Source organism: Hemitrygon akajei, chromosome 15 (assembly GCF_048418815.1).
Source record: "Hemitrygon akajei chromosome 15, sHemAka1.3, whole genome shotgun sequence".
NCBI classification, from domain to species: domain Eukaryota; kingdom Metazoa; phylum Chordata; class Chondrichthyes; order Myliobatiformes; family Dasyatidae; genus Hemitrygon; species Hemitrygon akajei.
The window spans coordinates 34,984,326-35,002,434 of NC_133138.1; the positions used below are offsets into that span (position 1 = coordinate 34,984,326).

The window sequence follows — 18,109 nt, forward strand, 5'->3', positions numbered from 1 at the left end:
TTCCTCTGGGTGCTCTGGTTTCCTCTCACATTCCAAAGATGAATGGGATAGGATTACTGAGTTCTAGGTATGCTGTTGGTGCCAGAAGCATGGTGACACTTCAAGGCATGTCAAATTCAAGTTTATTGTCATTCAACCAAATACATATATACTGCCAAACAAAACAACATTCCTCTGGACCAAGGTGCACACAGTATGTATAACTCACATACAACACAAAGGTAAAATTACCACTAAGAACTTAACAAATAAGAAGATATATTTGCAGCACAAGTTAAAAAGTAAACAGAAGAGAGCTACTGGTGCTTCTTAACCTCTCCTTTAAATATACCCAATGACTTGGCCTTCACAGCTGTCCATGGCAATGAATTTCACAGATTCACCACTCTTTAGCTAAAGAAATTCTTCCTCATCTCATTTCTAAAAGGACGTCCCTCTACTCTGAACTTGTGTCGTCTTGTCTTGGACTCTAGCATCATAGGAAACATACTCTCTACATCCACTCCATCAAGGAATTTCACCATTCATTAGGTTTCAATGGGGTCACCTGTCATTCTTCTCACTTCTAGTAAATACAGATCCAGAGCCATCAAACAATCGTCATATGACAAGCTGTTCAACCCTGCAATCATTTTCATGAACCTCATTTGAACCCACTCTAGTTTCAGCACATCCTTTCTAATATAAGGGTCCAAAACCCCTGCTCATAATACTCCAAGTGAGACCTCACCAGAGCTTTATAAATCCTCAACATTATACCCTTGTTTATATGTTCTAATCCTCTCAAAATGAATGCCAACATTGCATTTGCCTTCCTCATCACCTACTCAACCTGCAAATGAACCTTTAGGGAATCCTGTACAAGGACTCCAAAGTCCCCTTGCACCTCAGATGTTTGTATTTTATCTTCATTCAGAAAATAGTCTACACTTTCATTTCTTCTGCATGACTATACACTTCCCGACACTATTCTGCTGCCATTTCTTTGCCCATTCTCCTAATCTGTCTCAATCCTTCTGCAGCCTCTCTACTTCCTTAAAACTACCTGCCCCTTCACCTATCTTCGTATTGTCTGCAAACTTTGCAACAAAGCCACAAATACCATAATCCTAATTGTTGACATATAACATAAAAAGAATCAGTCCTAACACAGACCCCTGTGAAACACCACTAGTTGCCGGAAGCCAAGCCGAAAAGGCTCCCTTTATTTCCACTCTTTGCCTCCTGCTAATCAGTCACTGCTTTACCCTTGCTAGCATCTTTCCTGCATTGCCATGGGCTCATAGGTGGATAAGCAGCCTCATGTGTGGCACCCTGTCAAAGGCCTGAAAATCCAAGTACACAACATCTACTGATATGCTACTTGCTTTAAAGGATTCTGACAGATTTGGCAGGCAAGATTTTCTCTTGAGGAAACCATGCTGACTACAGCCTATTTTATCATCATGTTTCAATGTACATGTGACAAATAAAGCTAATTTTTATCTTAGAAATGAATCCAACCTAAGATGGTTGATTGATAAGTTTGTGGCCTAAGATAGAAGGAGTCAATTTTAGAAAACCTAGCACATTTATTTTTCAACTTAGTCCCCTCTTACATTTACACACATAGTCCAGCGGTCGTGGAGCATATGAATCGCTTCTTTGTAGAAGTGGTCCACAGCAGGGGTGATTGATAAGTTTGTGGCCTAAGGTAGACGGAGATGAGTTATTAACTTCAAACTTTCTGCATTATCACTCAAAGAGTTGAACTGCACATGCATGTAAATAGAGCGTCTTGGAACCCCAGGTGGTCCACAGCAGGGGGTGAATGATAAGTTTGTGGCCTAAGGTAGAAGGAGATGAGTTATATAGCTCTCATTACATGTACACGCAGTTCAACTCTTTGAGTGAAAATGCAGAAAATTTGAAGTTAATAACTCATCTCCTTCTACCTTAGTGCACAAACTATCAATCAGCCCTGCTGTGGATCACTTCTGGAGGTCCAAGACGCCGACTTCTACAAAGAAGGGATCCGTATGCTCCACGACCGCTGGACTAAGTGTGTAAATGTAGGAAAAATAAATGTGCTAGGTTTTCTAAAATTGACTCCTTCTACCTTAGGACACAAACTTATCAATCACCCGTCGTATTTTGCTCTTTAATGTGCAAAGGAAGAACCTCTTTTCCCTCTGATAGTTTTCAAAGCCACAAGATGTCCTGAAGTCAAAGTCCAGTGGTCATACGCTCTGTCTGTATGTGCAGGTGCTATGAGAAGCGTACCTCCAGCAAAGGGGGACAGTGTGGCAGACTATGTGAACAAACTACACTTTCTGCTTTCACTGGCATCCATGAAGCTGTTTTTCCTGAGTTTCACAGAGATATCAGCATTCAGAAGGGAGAATATTCCTTGATTCATACTTTGGGTCAGTGACGTTTGCACTTAGGTTTTGGAGTGAGAATTTTTTTGCTGCATCTATCTATGGAACCCTATTGATGTTCACCTTAATTAGCACCCACCAATGCTTTGATGAATGAAAGAAGGATTTCACCGCTCTCCAAATTGTGCTGATTTTTTTTCCATTTGTCAGAGTCTTCTGGCATCAGAAGTTTGACTCTCAGCTTCTGGTCTTCCTGAATGCGACAGTCATCCAGAACACACTGGTCTGTTATTAGTGGATTGAGGGTGTGCTGTTGGTAGCCAAAGTGGAAGGATGTCTAGGGCTGGATTGCTCTAAGCCAGGTGAATTGTCATGATGATTATTATTGAGACAGCACACACAAAATGCTGGAGAAACTCAGCAAGCCAGGCAGCAGCTAGGAAAAAAGTGCAATCGACGATTTGGGCCAGACTGGCGAAGGGTTTCACCCCGAATGTGAACTGTACTCTTTTCCTAGATGCTGCCTGGCCTGCTGAGTTCCTCCAGCATTCTGTGTGTGTTGCTCGGATTTCTAGCATCTGCAGCTTTTCTCTTGTTTCTGATTATTATTGAGGATAATATTCCTAGGACCAGAGGGCACAGCCTCAGAATTCAAGGGTGCCCTTTAGAACAGAGAAGAGGAGGAATTTCTTCTCCCAGAAGGGTGGTAAATCTGTGGAATTCATTGCCACCGATGGCTGTGGAGACCAAGTCATTGGGTACATACAATGTATATAAATCAGAGGCTGATAGGTTCTTTATCAGCAAGAGTGTCAAAGGTTATGTAAAGAAGGCAGGAGAATGTCATGATAAATCAGCCATGATGGAATGGTGGAGCAGACCTGATGGTTCAAACAGAAGCAGTGAAAGTTGCCAGTCGTAAGACCATGGAACATAGGAACAGAGTTAAGTTTTATGGTCTTACAGTCTTAAGATACAGTTGCAGAGTTGGTGTAAGATTGGCAACTTCCACTACTTCTGTTTGGACTCTGGCAGTGTTGCTGTCAGCTTGATAATGTGGTTGAAGTCAACAGCCGGACTGGATGGTGTCGGCTGCAGCTACTTATCAGATGGACTTCAATTTAGATTTAGGTTTAGATTTATTTACTTATTAATCAGATGTATGTGGGGATACATACAGTGAAATGTGTTCAAATTCAAATTTAATTGTCATTCAACCACTCACTGATATACAGCTAGATGGAACAGCATTTCTCTGGAGTAAAGGTGAAAAACGCAACCCGTATAGCCACACATTTACAACCGGCACATACAGTTATCAGAGCACGTGCAGTCACAAACAACACACAACCCATACAGTTATCAGAACACGTACAGTCACACACAACAGCCAGCACATACAGTTACCACAGCAAGTGCAGTCACACACAACAATAACACATAGTCATGACAACACGTATAGCCACACACACCACCCAAGACATAGAGTTACAACAGCATGTACAGCAACAGAAAATATGTTAGCACAAGTCCCTGAGTGGCATGGCCTTTGCATTAACAACAAATACAATCTGAAGATATACAGGGGTCAACCTGCATGTCATAGAGTCATAGAAAAATACACTACACAAGCAGACCCTTCTGCCCATCTAGTCTGTGCCAAACTATGTGTTGCCAGATATTCCAATGCTCAACAACATTCAACAGAGCAATACGCGGATGGCTGAGGGGAAAGTTGAAAGAGGTCGTGAATACAAGGATAGTGTGTGGGACTGAAACTTTTGCTTCTGTGAAGGAATAACTCTCAACCAAATGCGAGGCTGGATGGGTTTATAGGCCTGTTTGCTCATTAATTCTGTGTATTGCTGCAGTCTTGCTGTTTATCTATGATCTATCCATTAATCTCCATCTATTTATCTCCAATCTATCTTTCGCTTTTCTCTATTGGTCTTGGTATTGGTTTATTATTCTCACGTGTACCGAGAAACAGCAAAAAGTCTTTGCATGCCATGCATACAAATCATGCCATATATAATTACATCAAGGTAGCGAAAAGGAAACAGAATGCAGAATATCACCTTGCAGTCACAGAGAAAGTACAGTGCAGGTCATAGAACTGAGATTTAAAAGGAGGAATGATTATAATAAATTTAATGAATGGACCTGCAGAAGCCGTCTTGCAAAGATTTGCCATCTTAGGGTGCAGGTGTGGGGCTGTCATGTGCCTCACGTCCATTTTAGTACCTCACTTTTCCTTCCATTCCTATACCTTTTCTCTCTCCTTTGCTCTCTCTTTCTCTCTCTCTCTCTCCCCCTCTCTCCCTCTCTTCCTTGCTCTCTCCCTGTCCCTCCCTTCCCCCCCTCCCCACACCTTTTTCTGAGTCATGGACTCGGACAGTACCGTAGCACAGAAGCAGGCCCTTTGGCCCCTCTAGTTGTTCAACCCACACCTGGACCATGACCCTCCAGAACCCTTCCCCCCCATATACTTATACATACATCTTTTAAAAAGTGCATTCAAGCCCGAATCCACCAATGCTGTTGTCAGTCCATTCCACCCTCTAAACAGCCTCTGACTGAAGAAGCTCCCCCACAAGCTCCCTTTAAATATTTCACCTTTTGTCCCGAACCTATGACCTCCAGTCCGCATCTCACTCAATCTCAGTGAAAAAGCCCACTATCTATACCCTCGATAATTTTATATACCGGTGTCAGATCACCCCTCATTCTCCTATGCTCCAGGGAGTACAGTCATAACAGTTATTACCCTTCGACCATCAGGCTCCTGAGCCAGTGTGGATAACTTCACTCAGCTCAACACTGAACTGATTCCACAGTCTTTGGACTCACTTTCAAGGACTCGTGTTCTCAGTATTATTTATTTTTTATTTTCACAATTTGTCTTCTTTTGCACATTGGTTGTTTATCAGTCTTTGTTTGAGCATAGTTTTTCATAAATTCTGTTATATTTCTTTCTTTTCCTGTAAATGCCCACAAGAAGACGAACCTCACTATTGTATATGGTGATATGTCCTTTGATAATAAATTTATTTTGACTTTAATCTGTTGAACCTTCCCCTATTCAACCATTCTTCTCTCCCTCTATCATCATGGAATGGAGTTTCGAGCTGAGTCACTCCACAGCATGACCCCGGCAGCGCGAGAACTGATCATATCAATGCGGTATCTGATTCCTGTGGAGTGTATTGATTCTAATGAGTCTGGACAGCCTCCATATACTTCATTCCGTCCGTGCAGCACAGCACTGCGCTGAGCAATTCTGCTTGCATCCTAATCAGCTTGAGAGCGTGTTGAATGGAAGAGGCCTATTCATCAAAGCTTGCTGCAGAATTAACAGGCTTTGCTAATTCAGGAGGGAGAATTCTTTACATAAACAGGGAAGATATCAATCAGCTTGAAAGAGTGCACAGAAAATTTACAAGGATGTTGTCGGGACTTGGGGACCTGAGTTACAGGGAATGATTAAATAGTTTAGGGCCTTATTCTCTGAAGTGCAGGAGAATGAAAGGGAGATTTGATTGTAGTAGATAATTATTATGAGGGATATAGACAGGGTAAATGCAAGCAGGCTTTTTCCACTGTGGTTGGATGAGACTAAAACTAGAGGTCATGGGTTTAGGGTCAAAGGTGCAATATTCAAAGGGGATTTTTTTTCACTCACAGGGTGGTGTGAGTGTTGGACGAGATGTCAGTGGAAGTGGGAGCTGCAAGTTCAGCTGCAAGTTTGTATTAGTACATGGGTGGGAGGGGTATGGAGGGCCACGGTGTAGGTGCAGGTTGCTGAGACTGGACAGGGCTGTAGAGCTCTCTGACTCTATAATGGAAGATTCTGGATTAGTAGTCAGGGTGCATCAGGCAGTTTTCTCACTTGAGGCCAGTCTATCTCTCCTGGTTCCCTCAACCCTGTCTTGAAGTGAGTGGGGTATGACTGGTTCGTTATCATAATTGAACTTCAAACCTGTATCAACAGTAATCTGCTCATCAGTCTCCAATGCTGGAAGGCAAAGAAATTACTTAAAATTCTCAGCATGTCAGGCCTTATCTCTTCTGAGACGAGATGCAGCTTTTTCACCTTTAGCTAGAAATGGGAGCTGATAGAAATGAGAGGGAACAGATTTTTGAGAGCAAAAAGTTTTTGCCTTCAAATGCAACCACCCAGGCATGTAGGACATTCCAAACTGCTCCACAGCGTAAAGATAAAGACTAAAGATTAGCTTTATTTTTCATACGGACATTGAAACATACAGTGAAATGCATCGCTTGCATCAAGAATGTGCAGGGGGCCAGGCCACGAATGTCCCCACGCTTCCGATGCCAACATACAGTGCCCAAGACTTACCCTAACTTATGTGTCTTTGGAAATGTGGTAGTAAAACAGAGCACCCAGAGGAAACCCACATGGCCACACGAGAACGTGCAAACTCCTCACAGATAGTGGCAAGAATCGAATCCTGTTCTTATAGCTGACACTGTGTGGTGTTTCACTGCCATGCCGCCTTAACACATTTGGGTTCATTGAGGGCAGAGCTTGATAGATTCCTGATTAGTCAGGGCAGGAAGGGATATGGGAAGCAGGCAGGAGACTGGAGCTGAGAGGAAAATGGATCAGTCATGATGAAATGACGGAGCAGACTCGATGGTCAAGTGGCCTACTTCTGGTATCTTACGGTCTTATGGTCTTTTGCCGGTTTTGCGGAAACATCATTGAGTTATAGATTTTGGAAACAAGGCTATCACGTATTGAGTCTGCACCGTGCATCCAGCAGCTAATTTTGTACCAGCTGTCTCCCACATTCTCTTCAGCTGTCTCCACCACTGACTATACCGTTCACCCACACACTGGGAACAATGTGCGACGGCTAGTTAATCAACCAACCCTGATATTGTTGAGCTGAGGGAGGAAACCAGAGGAGCCACAAGAAACCCAGGAAGCGTGTGGAGATTCCACACAGGCCACACTCGGACATCAGAACTTGGTTCACTGGGTCCGCTTTGGGTGATTGCTTCGTCTGTCTTGTTGTACTTGGAAGCCAAAGGCTGAATTGAAGTAGAGGGCAAATCATAAAGACGAGATTCTGCAGGTGCTGGAAACACGGAGGAACACACACAGAATCCTGGAGGAACTCAGCAGGTCAGACAGCATCTATGGAGTAGAATAAAGAGTCAATGCATGAAGCAGAGGCCTTTGTTAGGACTGGAAACAAAGGAGGAAGAAGCCAGAACAACAAGATAGAGGGAGGGGGAGGAGTACAAGCTAACAGATGATGGGTGGGACCAGGGGGAAGATCTGATGAAGAAAAAGAAACCTAATAGGAGAGAACAGTGGCCCGTGGAAGAAGGAGGAAGAGAGGAAGCAAGAGGATGTGATGGGCAGGTGAAGAAAAGAGAAGGGGTGTGAGGGGAACCACACACAGAACCAGAATGGGAAATTTAAAAAGAGAGAAGGGGGAGAAATTAATGTTTGTGCTATCAGGTTGGAGATTACCCTGGTGGAATTTGAGGTGTTGCTCTTCCAACCTGAGTTGGACCTCATCATGGTAGTACAGAAGGCCAAGGAGAGACATGTTAGAATGGGAATGGGAAGTTGAATTGAAATAGCTGGCTGCCAGAAGATACTGCTATTTGCAGAATGAAAGTGATTGATGAAGTGGTCCCTCAGTCTACATCAGGTCTCACCAATGTAGAGGGGGCCATACCATAAGCACCAGATACCTGGTGTCACCCATCACCTGCCAGCCTGAACTCCTTCCCTCCCCCCATCTGCATAATTTGGCTTCTGCTCCCGTCCCGATGAAGTGTCTCGGCCTGAAATATTAACTCTTCGTATTCTCCTTCATAGATGCTGCCTGACCTGCTGAGTCCCACAGCACTTTGTGTGTGGAACAGAGTGCAAAATATTGATAGTCCTACAGGACTTGATCAACAGTCGATAAAACTTGCCTTGTCAATGTTTCCCATGAATACTGGTATAAAACACATCGATCTGGAGCTGAGAACTGCCCTCCACGTAACAAAGATTAATTAGATTCAGGATTGTTTATTGTTATTCTTCAGTATACAAGTAGAATCAGAATTAGATTTAATATCACTGACATGTCATAAAATTTGTTTTGTGACAGCAGTACAATGCAATACATAATAATTTTTAAAAATTATATTACAATAATAAATATATACTTATAAAAAATTAAATAAGATTTGTAGTGCAAAAAGAGAACAGAAACAAGAGAAGAAGAATAGTGAGGTAGTGTTTATGGGTTCATTGTCTGTTCAGAAACCTGATGGCAGAGGAAAAGAAGTTGTTCCTGAAATATTGAGTGTGTGTTTTCAGGATCCTGTGCCTCCTCCCTGATGGTAGCAATGAGAAGAGGGCATGTCCTGGGTGATGGGGATATAAAGGAGAACAAAATCATTTGTTACTCTAAACCTGATGCTGCATAAAAACACAATAAACCTAAAGAACAGAATAAAAACAATAAATATAAATATATAAGACAAGCTTATATACACAGACTGGTTGTACGTACATAAGGTAATGCTAGGTACAGGAGTATCTGCACATAAGGTGACTCTGACAGGAAATGATAAAGTAGTGATGGAGGGGTGGGTTAGTGGGTGGAGGTGTTGATCAGCCTTACTGCTTGGGGAATGTAACTGTTTTTGAGTCTGGTTGTCCTGGTGTTGATGTTACATAGCCTCTTCCCTAATGGAAGTGGGACAAATAGTCCATGAGCAAGGTGGGTGGGATTTATCACGATGTTACTGACCCTTTTCCGGCACCTTTCTGTACATACAATATGCCCTTGATGACAGGTAGGCTGGTACTGCTGATGCACCAGGACATAGAGCACTCCTGTTAGTTTCCAAATAGCAGGTGAACTAGTGGAGATACACTGCACTAATCATTCGAGAAATATTCTGCCGTCATTTCTCAGTCAAGCCAAGCAAAATGTTTGTAGTCTAAATGTGGGGAATTTATAATTGGCCTTGTGGCATAGGGTGCTCAAAGATAAAAGATTTGCTTTACTTGTCACATGTACATTTGATCATTAAAATACACTGTCCACACGCCATTTTGTATCAGCGACCAATGCAGATTTTGCTGGGGGCAGAAACATAACAGGCTCACAACTCACTAACCTGTACATCTTTGAAATGTGGGAGGAAACCAGAGCACCCAGAGGAAACTGGAGCAGTCACAGGGAGAATGTACAAACTCCCTACAGACAGTAATGGGAATTGAGCCTGATTAGTGGTCGCTGCTGCTGTGAAGTGATTGCAATAAACAAATGCTACCATGCTGCTGGTTGGTCTTTCACTCACCAGCAACAAGGTTGCTGTGATCTCTCATTTGTTTGGAAAACTGGTGTATCAAGATCTGGTTAAAAGGAGATTGGAGGCCAAATTTATGATGGTTAGTCAGCCATGATGAAATGGTATAAATATATTGAGTTCAACAGTTGGGATGGTATGTTGAAGTTGTATAAGTAAATACTGAGCTCTAATTTGGAGCATGGTGTGCAGTTGAGGTCACCTACCTACAGGAAATACATCAATAATCTGCAGGTTCGATTTTGTTATTTAAAAAAAAAATTGGATAGGTATATGAACAGGAAAGGAATAGAGGGTTATGGGCTGAGTGCAGGTAGGTGGGACTAGGTGAGATTAAGCATTCGGCATGGACTAGAAGGGCCAAGATTGCCTGTTTCCATGCTGTAATTGTTATATGGTTATGGTTATAAAATTAAAGTGAGTGGAGAAATGTTACAAGGATGTTACTGGGACGTGAGACCTGAGTTATAGGTTGAATAGGTTAGGACTTTATTCTCTGGAGATTAGGAGAATGAGGTGAGATTTGATAGAGGTATACAAAATTATGAGGGGTATAGATAGGGTAAATGCAAGCAGGCTTTTTCCTCTGAGGCTGGGTGAGACTAGATCTAGGAGCCATAGGTTAAAGATGAAATGTGAAATGTTTAAGGGGAACATAAGGAGAGCGGTGCCTTCACTCAGAGTGTGGTGAGAGTAGGACAGAGCTGCCAGTGGAAGTGATGGATGTGGGTTTGATTTCAACATTTAAGAGAAATTTTGATAAGTACGTGGATGGAAGTGTTATGAAGACTATGATTCGAGTGCAGGGCAATAGGATTAGGCAGCATAATATTTTGGCAGGGACGAGATAGGACAAAGGGCCTGTAACTGTGCTATGTGCTGTTCTACGACTCTTTTGTTCTTCACAAAGAGAGCACGCAGTCTGATGCCTGTTGTGTGTTGAATAAGCTGACCTCATCATTGACCATCTCAGCAAATAAGAGACTATTCATTACTGAGGCAGTTCTCGCTACGTTCCAAAACACAGTAGAGCCAATAAAGTATTTCTAAAAGTGTCATCATACTTGCAGTGTAAGGAATGTGTCAGCCAACTGGCAAAGAACTCTCACAAGAAGAAAGTGATATTCTCATAAATTTTTTGTGAGTATTGGTTGAGAAATAAACATTGGTGGGGACATTTGGCAGATCTTCCCTGCTCACCTTCTTCATTGCATCAGGGTCTTCATAGCCACTGTTTCACAACGCCAGAGACCCTGGTTCGCTGCTGAAGTTGTGTGCTGTTTGTAGATACTCTCTACCACTGAATGGGTTTCCCTCAGGTACTCCACCAGATCCTTCCCGCATCCCAAAGTCGTGAAGGTGGATCTGATAACTTGCTGATTTAAGTTATGCAAGTGAGTGAGTGCTGAGTGAAAAGTTGATGAAAATATAGAGTAATAAATTAATAGTATTAATGTAGAATTGTCATAAATGGGTAGTTGATTATCTGTGTAGATGTTAGTCTGGAAGGCTGGTATTAGTGGGATATCGCTCTGACTATCTTGCACTCTCTAGGGCTGACATATCCTTGCTGAAATATGCTGACAAGAACTGTGTATGGTACACCATCCGTGTCCTGACTAGTGTTTTATGCAGTTCTTGCATGACCTCCCTGCTCTTGAATTCAACTCTTAAGGCCAATCATGGAAAACATCCAATACATCTTCTCAACCATCTTATCTACCTGTCTGACCTTCAGGGATCTGTGGAGAGGAGAGGAGAAAATAGTTGTGATGTTAAAAAGAATGACTGAGCAGGAGCTGAAGTATAATGCCATTCAACTGGCAAGAGTTCATTTCAATACCACTCTACGTGATGTACATTTCTTCTTAGTGACCGATGAGATGGATATAAGGCAGCATTACTGGAGGTTTGGTCAATTTGCCAGTTCAGTAGGTATGATTTCCAATAGCTGTCTATACAATTTTGTGTCTGCTTCTTGGTAAAGTAGCCAGCATAATCAAAGACCTTATCCAGCCCAGACATACCGTCTTCTCTCTTCCATAAATCTGAAAGCACATGCCACCAGGCTCAAAGACAACTTCTATCCCACAGACCAAAGGGCACAGGCGCAAAATTAGGCTATTCGGCCCATAGTTTTTGCACCTTACTCTGCATTCTGTTATTGTTTTACCTTGTACGATCACACTGCACAATGTTAATGTTTGATTTGTATGAACAGTATGCAGGATAGACTTTTCACTGTGCTTTAGTACATATGACAATAATAAATCAATTCCATTTCCAATAGATCATTTTGTGCAGATCATGATCAGCAAAAAAATAGCAATCTGAGCATCCTTACTCCCATTTGGGTAAATAAGACAGCACTATGAAGATCAAGTTTTTTGATTTCTCAACTGCCTTCAATACTATACAGCTTTCGTTTCTAGGAGAAAAGCTCCATTCAATACAGGTTGGCACTCCCCTTGTATCCGAAATAATGGGCTACCTGAATGGCAGACCACAGGAACAAAGGATGCTATGGAAAATACTGGTAATTCTAGACAATGTTTCTCATCCTTTGCATGCCACCTTGGCTGAGCAGAGGTGCACTTTTAGTAATCGACTAAGAGAAGCACTGCTCCGAAGAGCACTATACGAGGTCATTCTTAGCCTCAGCTATTAGGCTCTATAATGAGTCAACCTATAGCCAAGGAAGTGATGACTCCCTCACGTTAGACTGTTTGAAGTAACTTATTTTTTATTCTTTCTTACTTCTCTTCTAGTATTTGTATATCTGTGCACGTGTAATGCCATTGTGACACTGCTATATCCTGTGGGATCAATAAAGTATTTATCTATCTATCCAGAGATCACACAAATGATAATAAAAATGATAAAATTCCATCATTGAGGACACCCCTCACCAAGAACATGCCATCTTCTCATTGCCACCATTAAGGAGGAAGTACAGGAGCCTGAAGACACAAACACATGTTTTACGAACAGCTTCCACTGCACCATCAGACAATCAATCCAAATAAGCTACCTCACAATTTTTGGGGGTTTTTTTTGCTCTTTTTACACGACTTACTTAATTTAAGTTTTCTTATATATATTGCAATTTGAAGTTTTTAAAAAAAATTATATATTGTGACAAATGTCATGAAATATACCAGTGTAATTTAACCTGATTCTGAAATGTGTGTTCAGTGGTGAAGGAATGGCTGCAGTATCTATGCTTTGCCACAAGTAGCCCTCAGTGAGCATAAAAGCATTTCATATCACGGAATCAAAGACATTCATTGTGAAGAAGTATTCTTTTCAATCCTTTGGCTCCACGCCACCTGAAAAAGGACTACTTGATGGAGACACAAGAGACTGCAGATGCTAGAATCAGCAGAAACAAACAAGATACAGCAGGAATTCAGTGGGTCAGGCAGCCTCTGTGGAGGAATTAAGACTATCTTCTCAAAGACAAATACTACCTGACTCCTGAGTTACCTCAGCATCTTGTTTGATACAGAGATTAACCCTGTTTCCCACTTTTATATTGAAAGTACCTGACCTGCTCACTGTTTAACACAGCACAGAAACCAGCCCTTCAGCCCGTGAATCCTGTGCTGATCATGATGCTGAATTAAATTCAATCCCTTGGGACTGTACATGATTCAAATACCTCCTTGCCCTGCGTATTTATGTGGTCATTGAGAAACTTCTTCAACACTGCAATTCTACCTCCTTCCACCGCGAGGCACTGACCACTCTTTGTGTTAAAAAAGCTTGGTTCTGCACATGTCCCTCCTCTTACCTCAAATGTAGGTCCCTCTGTTATTTGATATTTTTGGGGGAAAAGATTCAGACTATAGATCATAAGACACAGGAACAGAATTAGTCCATTTGGCCCATCGAGTCTGCTCTGCCATTCCATCATGGCTGATTTATTATCTCTTTCAACCCTATTCTCCTGCCTTCTCCCATAGCCTTTGATGGCCTGACTAATCAGGGAACCAGTAACCTCTGCTTTAAATATACCAAATGACTTGGCCTCCCAGCTGTTTGTGGCAGTGAATTTCACAGATTCACTACCCACTGGCTAGAGAAATTCCTCCTCATCTCTGTTCTAAATGGAAGTCCCTCTGTTCTGAGACTATCTGTCTATAATTCTCATATTTTTATAAACTTCTATCAGGCCTCTGATGCTCCAGAGAAATCAGCCAAAATTTGTCTAACCACAATTTCATGTTCATATCCTCCAATCGAGCTCACACCCTCTACTCAATATATAGCTCACTTTTTCCATCTGTACATCTTGAGGTCTATTGTACTCAGTATCACATTTCCCCAATTTTAAATAACTTATAACCATATAATCATATAACAGTTACAGCATGGAAACAGGTCATCTCGGCCCTTCTAGTCCATGCCGAACGCTTACTCTCACCTAGTCCCACCGACCTGCACTCAGCCCATAACCCTCCATTCCTTTCCTGTCCATATACCTATCCAATTTTACTTTAAATGACAATCTACTGGAAGCTCGTTCCACACAGCTACCACTCTCTGAGTAAAGAAATTCCCCCTCATGTTACCCCTAAACTTTTGCCCCTTAACTCTCAACTCATGTCCTCTTGTTTGAATCTCCCCTACTCTCAATGGAAAAAGCCTATCCACGTCAACTCTATCTATCCCCCTCATCATTTTAAATACCTCTAACAAGTCCCCCCTCAACTTTCTACGCACTAAGCTTGTTCTTTCTTTCTGTTTCTGTAGGGACTGGTCATTGCTCAAGTTGAAGTTTATTGTCTTCTGAGTGTACACGTATACAACCAAATGAAACAACGTTCCTCCAGACCACGGTGCACCCCAAAACATATGTCACACAGCACATACTTGACCACAAATAAGTTAATAAAATATAATTCAAATTGCATGTAGTGAGCAACACAGGTTAGCAGTCAGCTCGCTGTCCTAATGACAAGAGGTCGGTGATGGCAGGTAGTTCATTAGTTACACAGCCTGAGGGGAGAGACTACTACCCAGTCTAGGAGCCCTAGTCCTGATGCCCCTGTACCTCCTTCCTGATGATAGTGGGTCAAAGAATGGTGGGATGGGTGGTAGGGATCCTGAACAAAGCTTCAGGCTGTTCATGTACCACACACTCCTGGTTCATTCGTTCATTTGTGCTGTTTCGTGTGACATGGACGATCATGGTCTTTCCGTGACCATAATTGTTCTTGGCTGACCAGCTAAGTGTCTCGCAATTCCTTTTCTCGATTCAGATTTCTAGTATCTTCATTTTGTTTTGAGATTTCCACTTTCTCATCTCTCTTTGAGCAAAGAAATGCACTGGGGAGGTCAGATGCTCATTGTCTGCCAGTCTGGAGGCCAGAGTCACGGAAGCCTGTGCTGAGGCTGGAGGATAGTCTGTATGTCTGAGTAGGAGGAATAAAAGAGGCTTGTTTTTCTGTTGTTGTGTTGTCATTGTTGTTTTGTGTTGTTCTGCTGAACATTGTGGAATGCTATGTTGATGCCGGAATGTGTGGCAACATTGTCGTCGGCACATCCTTAGGTTGTGTTGCATTTCAGTGTATGTTTTGATGTGTATGTTTTAAATAAATTAAGCTGAATCTGAAAGAAGTTTCTTCTGAATTTCCCACTGGATTTCTTAATGACTTTCTTATATTAATGACATCCATGTTAGGCTCCCACCCACAAGTTGACACTCTCTGTCTCCACTTTATCTAAGACCCCTCATAATTTCAAACCTCTGTCAGAACCTTCACCTGCCATCTTTTCTCAAGAGAAGAGGCCCTGTCTCTTCTTCTCAGCCATATTTTTTTGGAGTCCAAATGAAGGGTCTCCATTATCCTTCATGGAAAGTCAACTCTGACTCCCCTTTTTGCTGACACCCGGTAAACCCACACAGCTTGTGCAGGAGATGAAGAGAGGTGAAATGGATAGGATGTTATTGAGCAGACCTTCATACTGATAAGAATTGCTCTGTCTGATATGATGAGAGTCTATAAGCTTATCTCCATGTTAATGCTTCAGGGGATCAGATCACTGCATGACTGCACTGCAAATACTGTGGTTTCTGAAACTTGTCCAAAAATCGGCAACTTAAAATTCAGCTTAAGTGACTGTTTTCGATGTTTGGGCTAGGCTATGTCATTTCTGTTTACAGAGGCACAGGAGACTGCAGATGTTGGAGTCTGGAGCGAAAAAAAAAACAATTAGCTGGAAGGACTCAGCATCTTGAGCCGAACCTGTGCAGCGGGAGGAATTGTCAATGATTCAGGTCCTGATTCAGGGTTTCAGAGACCTTAGAACATAGAATTACAAGTCCTTTGGACCATGATATTGTCCCTACATTGATCAGTCTAACCTTAGAGTTCTCAATCTTTTTGATGCCATGGAATCCCTACCATTAACTGAGGGGTCAGTGGAACACTTGATCTAACCCTTCCCTTCCACATTGCTCTCAATTTTTCTATCACCCATTGTGCTTAATGTTTCTGCCACAACCACCACCCTTTCCAACACATTCCATGCATCTACCTCTCTCTGTATTAAGCCCTATGGTACCTTTGACATCCCCCCTATACTTTCCTCCAGTCATTTTAAGATTAGATTATGAGTGACACAGTGGTGTAGTAGTTAACGTGACTCTATTACACTTCAGGGCACTGGAGTTCAATCCCAGCAAACTCCGCACGTCCTTCCCATGCAATGCGTTGCTCTCCTCCAGGAGCAGCAGTTTCTTCCCACAGCACAAAGGTTAATCGGTCATTTAAAACTGTCCTGTGATTAGGTTAGAATTAAATTGGGAATTTCTTGGTGTTGTGGTTCGAAGGGATGAAAGGGCCTATTCCATGCTGTACCTCTAAATAAAAATAAAATATAAAATTACTGCCCCTGGGTATTGGCCATTTCCGTCCACTCAACAACTACTTCAACCATAAGCATTGATAACGCCTTGCCCCCACTGTTCAACCGGCTTAGTTTCCCCAGCAGAGTCTGTTACTCATTATTGTTGATGTGGCTTTATGCTCCGATCAATACAGATGATCACACATGAATAAACTCTGCACTGCCTCCAGTAAGAGAGTGGCTGAACGCGGTGAAATTAACACTGTCCAACATCATCCAGTTGAGAAAGGATATGGCCACCTCAATACTCATTCTGTTACGTTACTCTCTGTCCTTCATCTCCCACTACCGTCCGCATCCTTTACACTACCCGTTCACTTTTGGGGTCACAGTAGCGCAGCGATTAGTGCAATGCTATTACAGCTGAAGGAGTTGGAGTTCTGTCTGTCGCCATCTGTAAGGAGTCTGTACGTTCTTTGCGTGGCTGCATGATCTGGTTTCCTCCTACGGTCCACAGATGTACAGGTTTGTTGGTTGATTGGTCACTGTAAATTGTCCAATGGTTAGGGTACAGTTAAATAGGTGGGACGCTGGCGTGTTGGGCCAGAACAGCCTGTTCCGTACTATTTCTCTAAATAAATTCAAACTTGCCTTTATTTCTTCTGGTGAATGGATAAATTGTTGCATTTACTGAGGCAGTGAAAAACCTTTGTTTGCCAGGCCATCCTTTTCTTTACAATGCTGCAGTGAGGGAGTCCAAACAAAGGCAGTAACAGAATGCCCACAGAGAAAGTCAGCGCAGGCAGGTGATAAAGTGAAGGGCCACCACGGGTAGATTATGTGGTCAAGAGGCACGGTTTTGGATTGGACTCGTTTGTCGAGGACTGCGATTTTTATAGTCCGTGTTCCTGGTTTCCGGTTACTCCTGATTTGCGCGATTTTGATTGTGGCAGACCAGCTCAGTGGCTTGCCATCAACGAACAGCACAGCACCAAATTGAACTGAACGGAACTAAGCTGAACATTCCTAAACTGTTTCACGGTCTCGGCCATTTGATGTTTAATATTCTGTGTGTTAATAGCTCATTTTTTGCCACCTGAATGATTTGTCCTTTTATTTTGCACATTGGGCATTTGATGTTTTCTTTGAATGGAGTCCATTGTGTTTCTTTGTTTTGTGGCTGTCTGCAGGGAAGACTAATCTCAAGGTTGGGTACTGCATAGATACTTTGATAATAAATGTATTTGGAATCTTTGAACATTCAATAAACTTACAGAGTGGGATAGAAGCTGTCCTTGAACCTAGTGCTATGTGCTTTCAGACTTTTGTTTCTTCTGCCTGATGGGAGAGGATAGAAGATAGAACATTTGGGGTGAGTAGGACTTTTAATTATGCTGGCTGGTGTACTGAGGGAGTGAGAAGTGTAGACAGTCTTTAGTGACCAGTGCTTTACCCTGAGAATGCACACGTCAATTCTGGCCTCTCAAGCCCGAGGTACAAGACTTATCATTGCCCATCCTAACAATCCATTACAGTGTTCC

The 18,109-nt window shown here is 42.4% G+C and overlaps 1 protein-coding gene across 4 annotated transcripts in view; it reads left to right on the forward strand.

Moving 5' to 3' along the window:
- The window catches only part of LOC140739251 (protocadherin-1-like), a 495,491-nt gene that overhangs the window by 429,132 nt on the left and 48,250 nt on the right, over positions 1-18,109 (forward strand). The window contains exon 4 of one of the 4 annotated variants that reach the window (XM_073067387.1): positions 17,890-17,940. The exons of the other annotated variants lie outside the window; for them this stretch is intronic. Coding sequence (XP_072923488.1) covers positions 17,890-17,930 — 41 coding nt within the window. The 3' untranslated portion in view covers positions 17,931-17,940. The remainder of the gene's footprint in view (positions 1-17,889; positions 17,941-18,109) is intronic. 4 annotated transcript variants of the gene reach the window in all.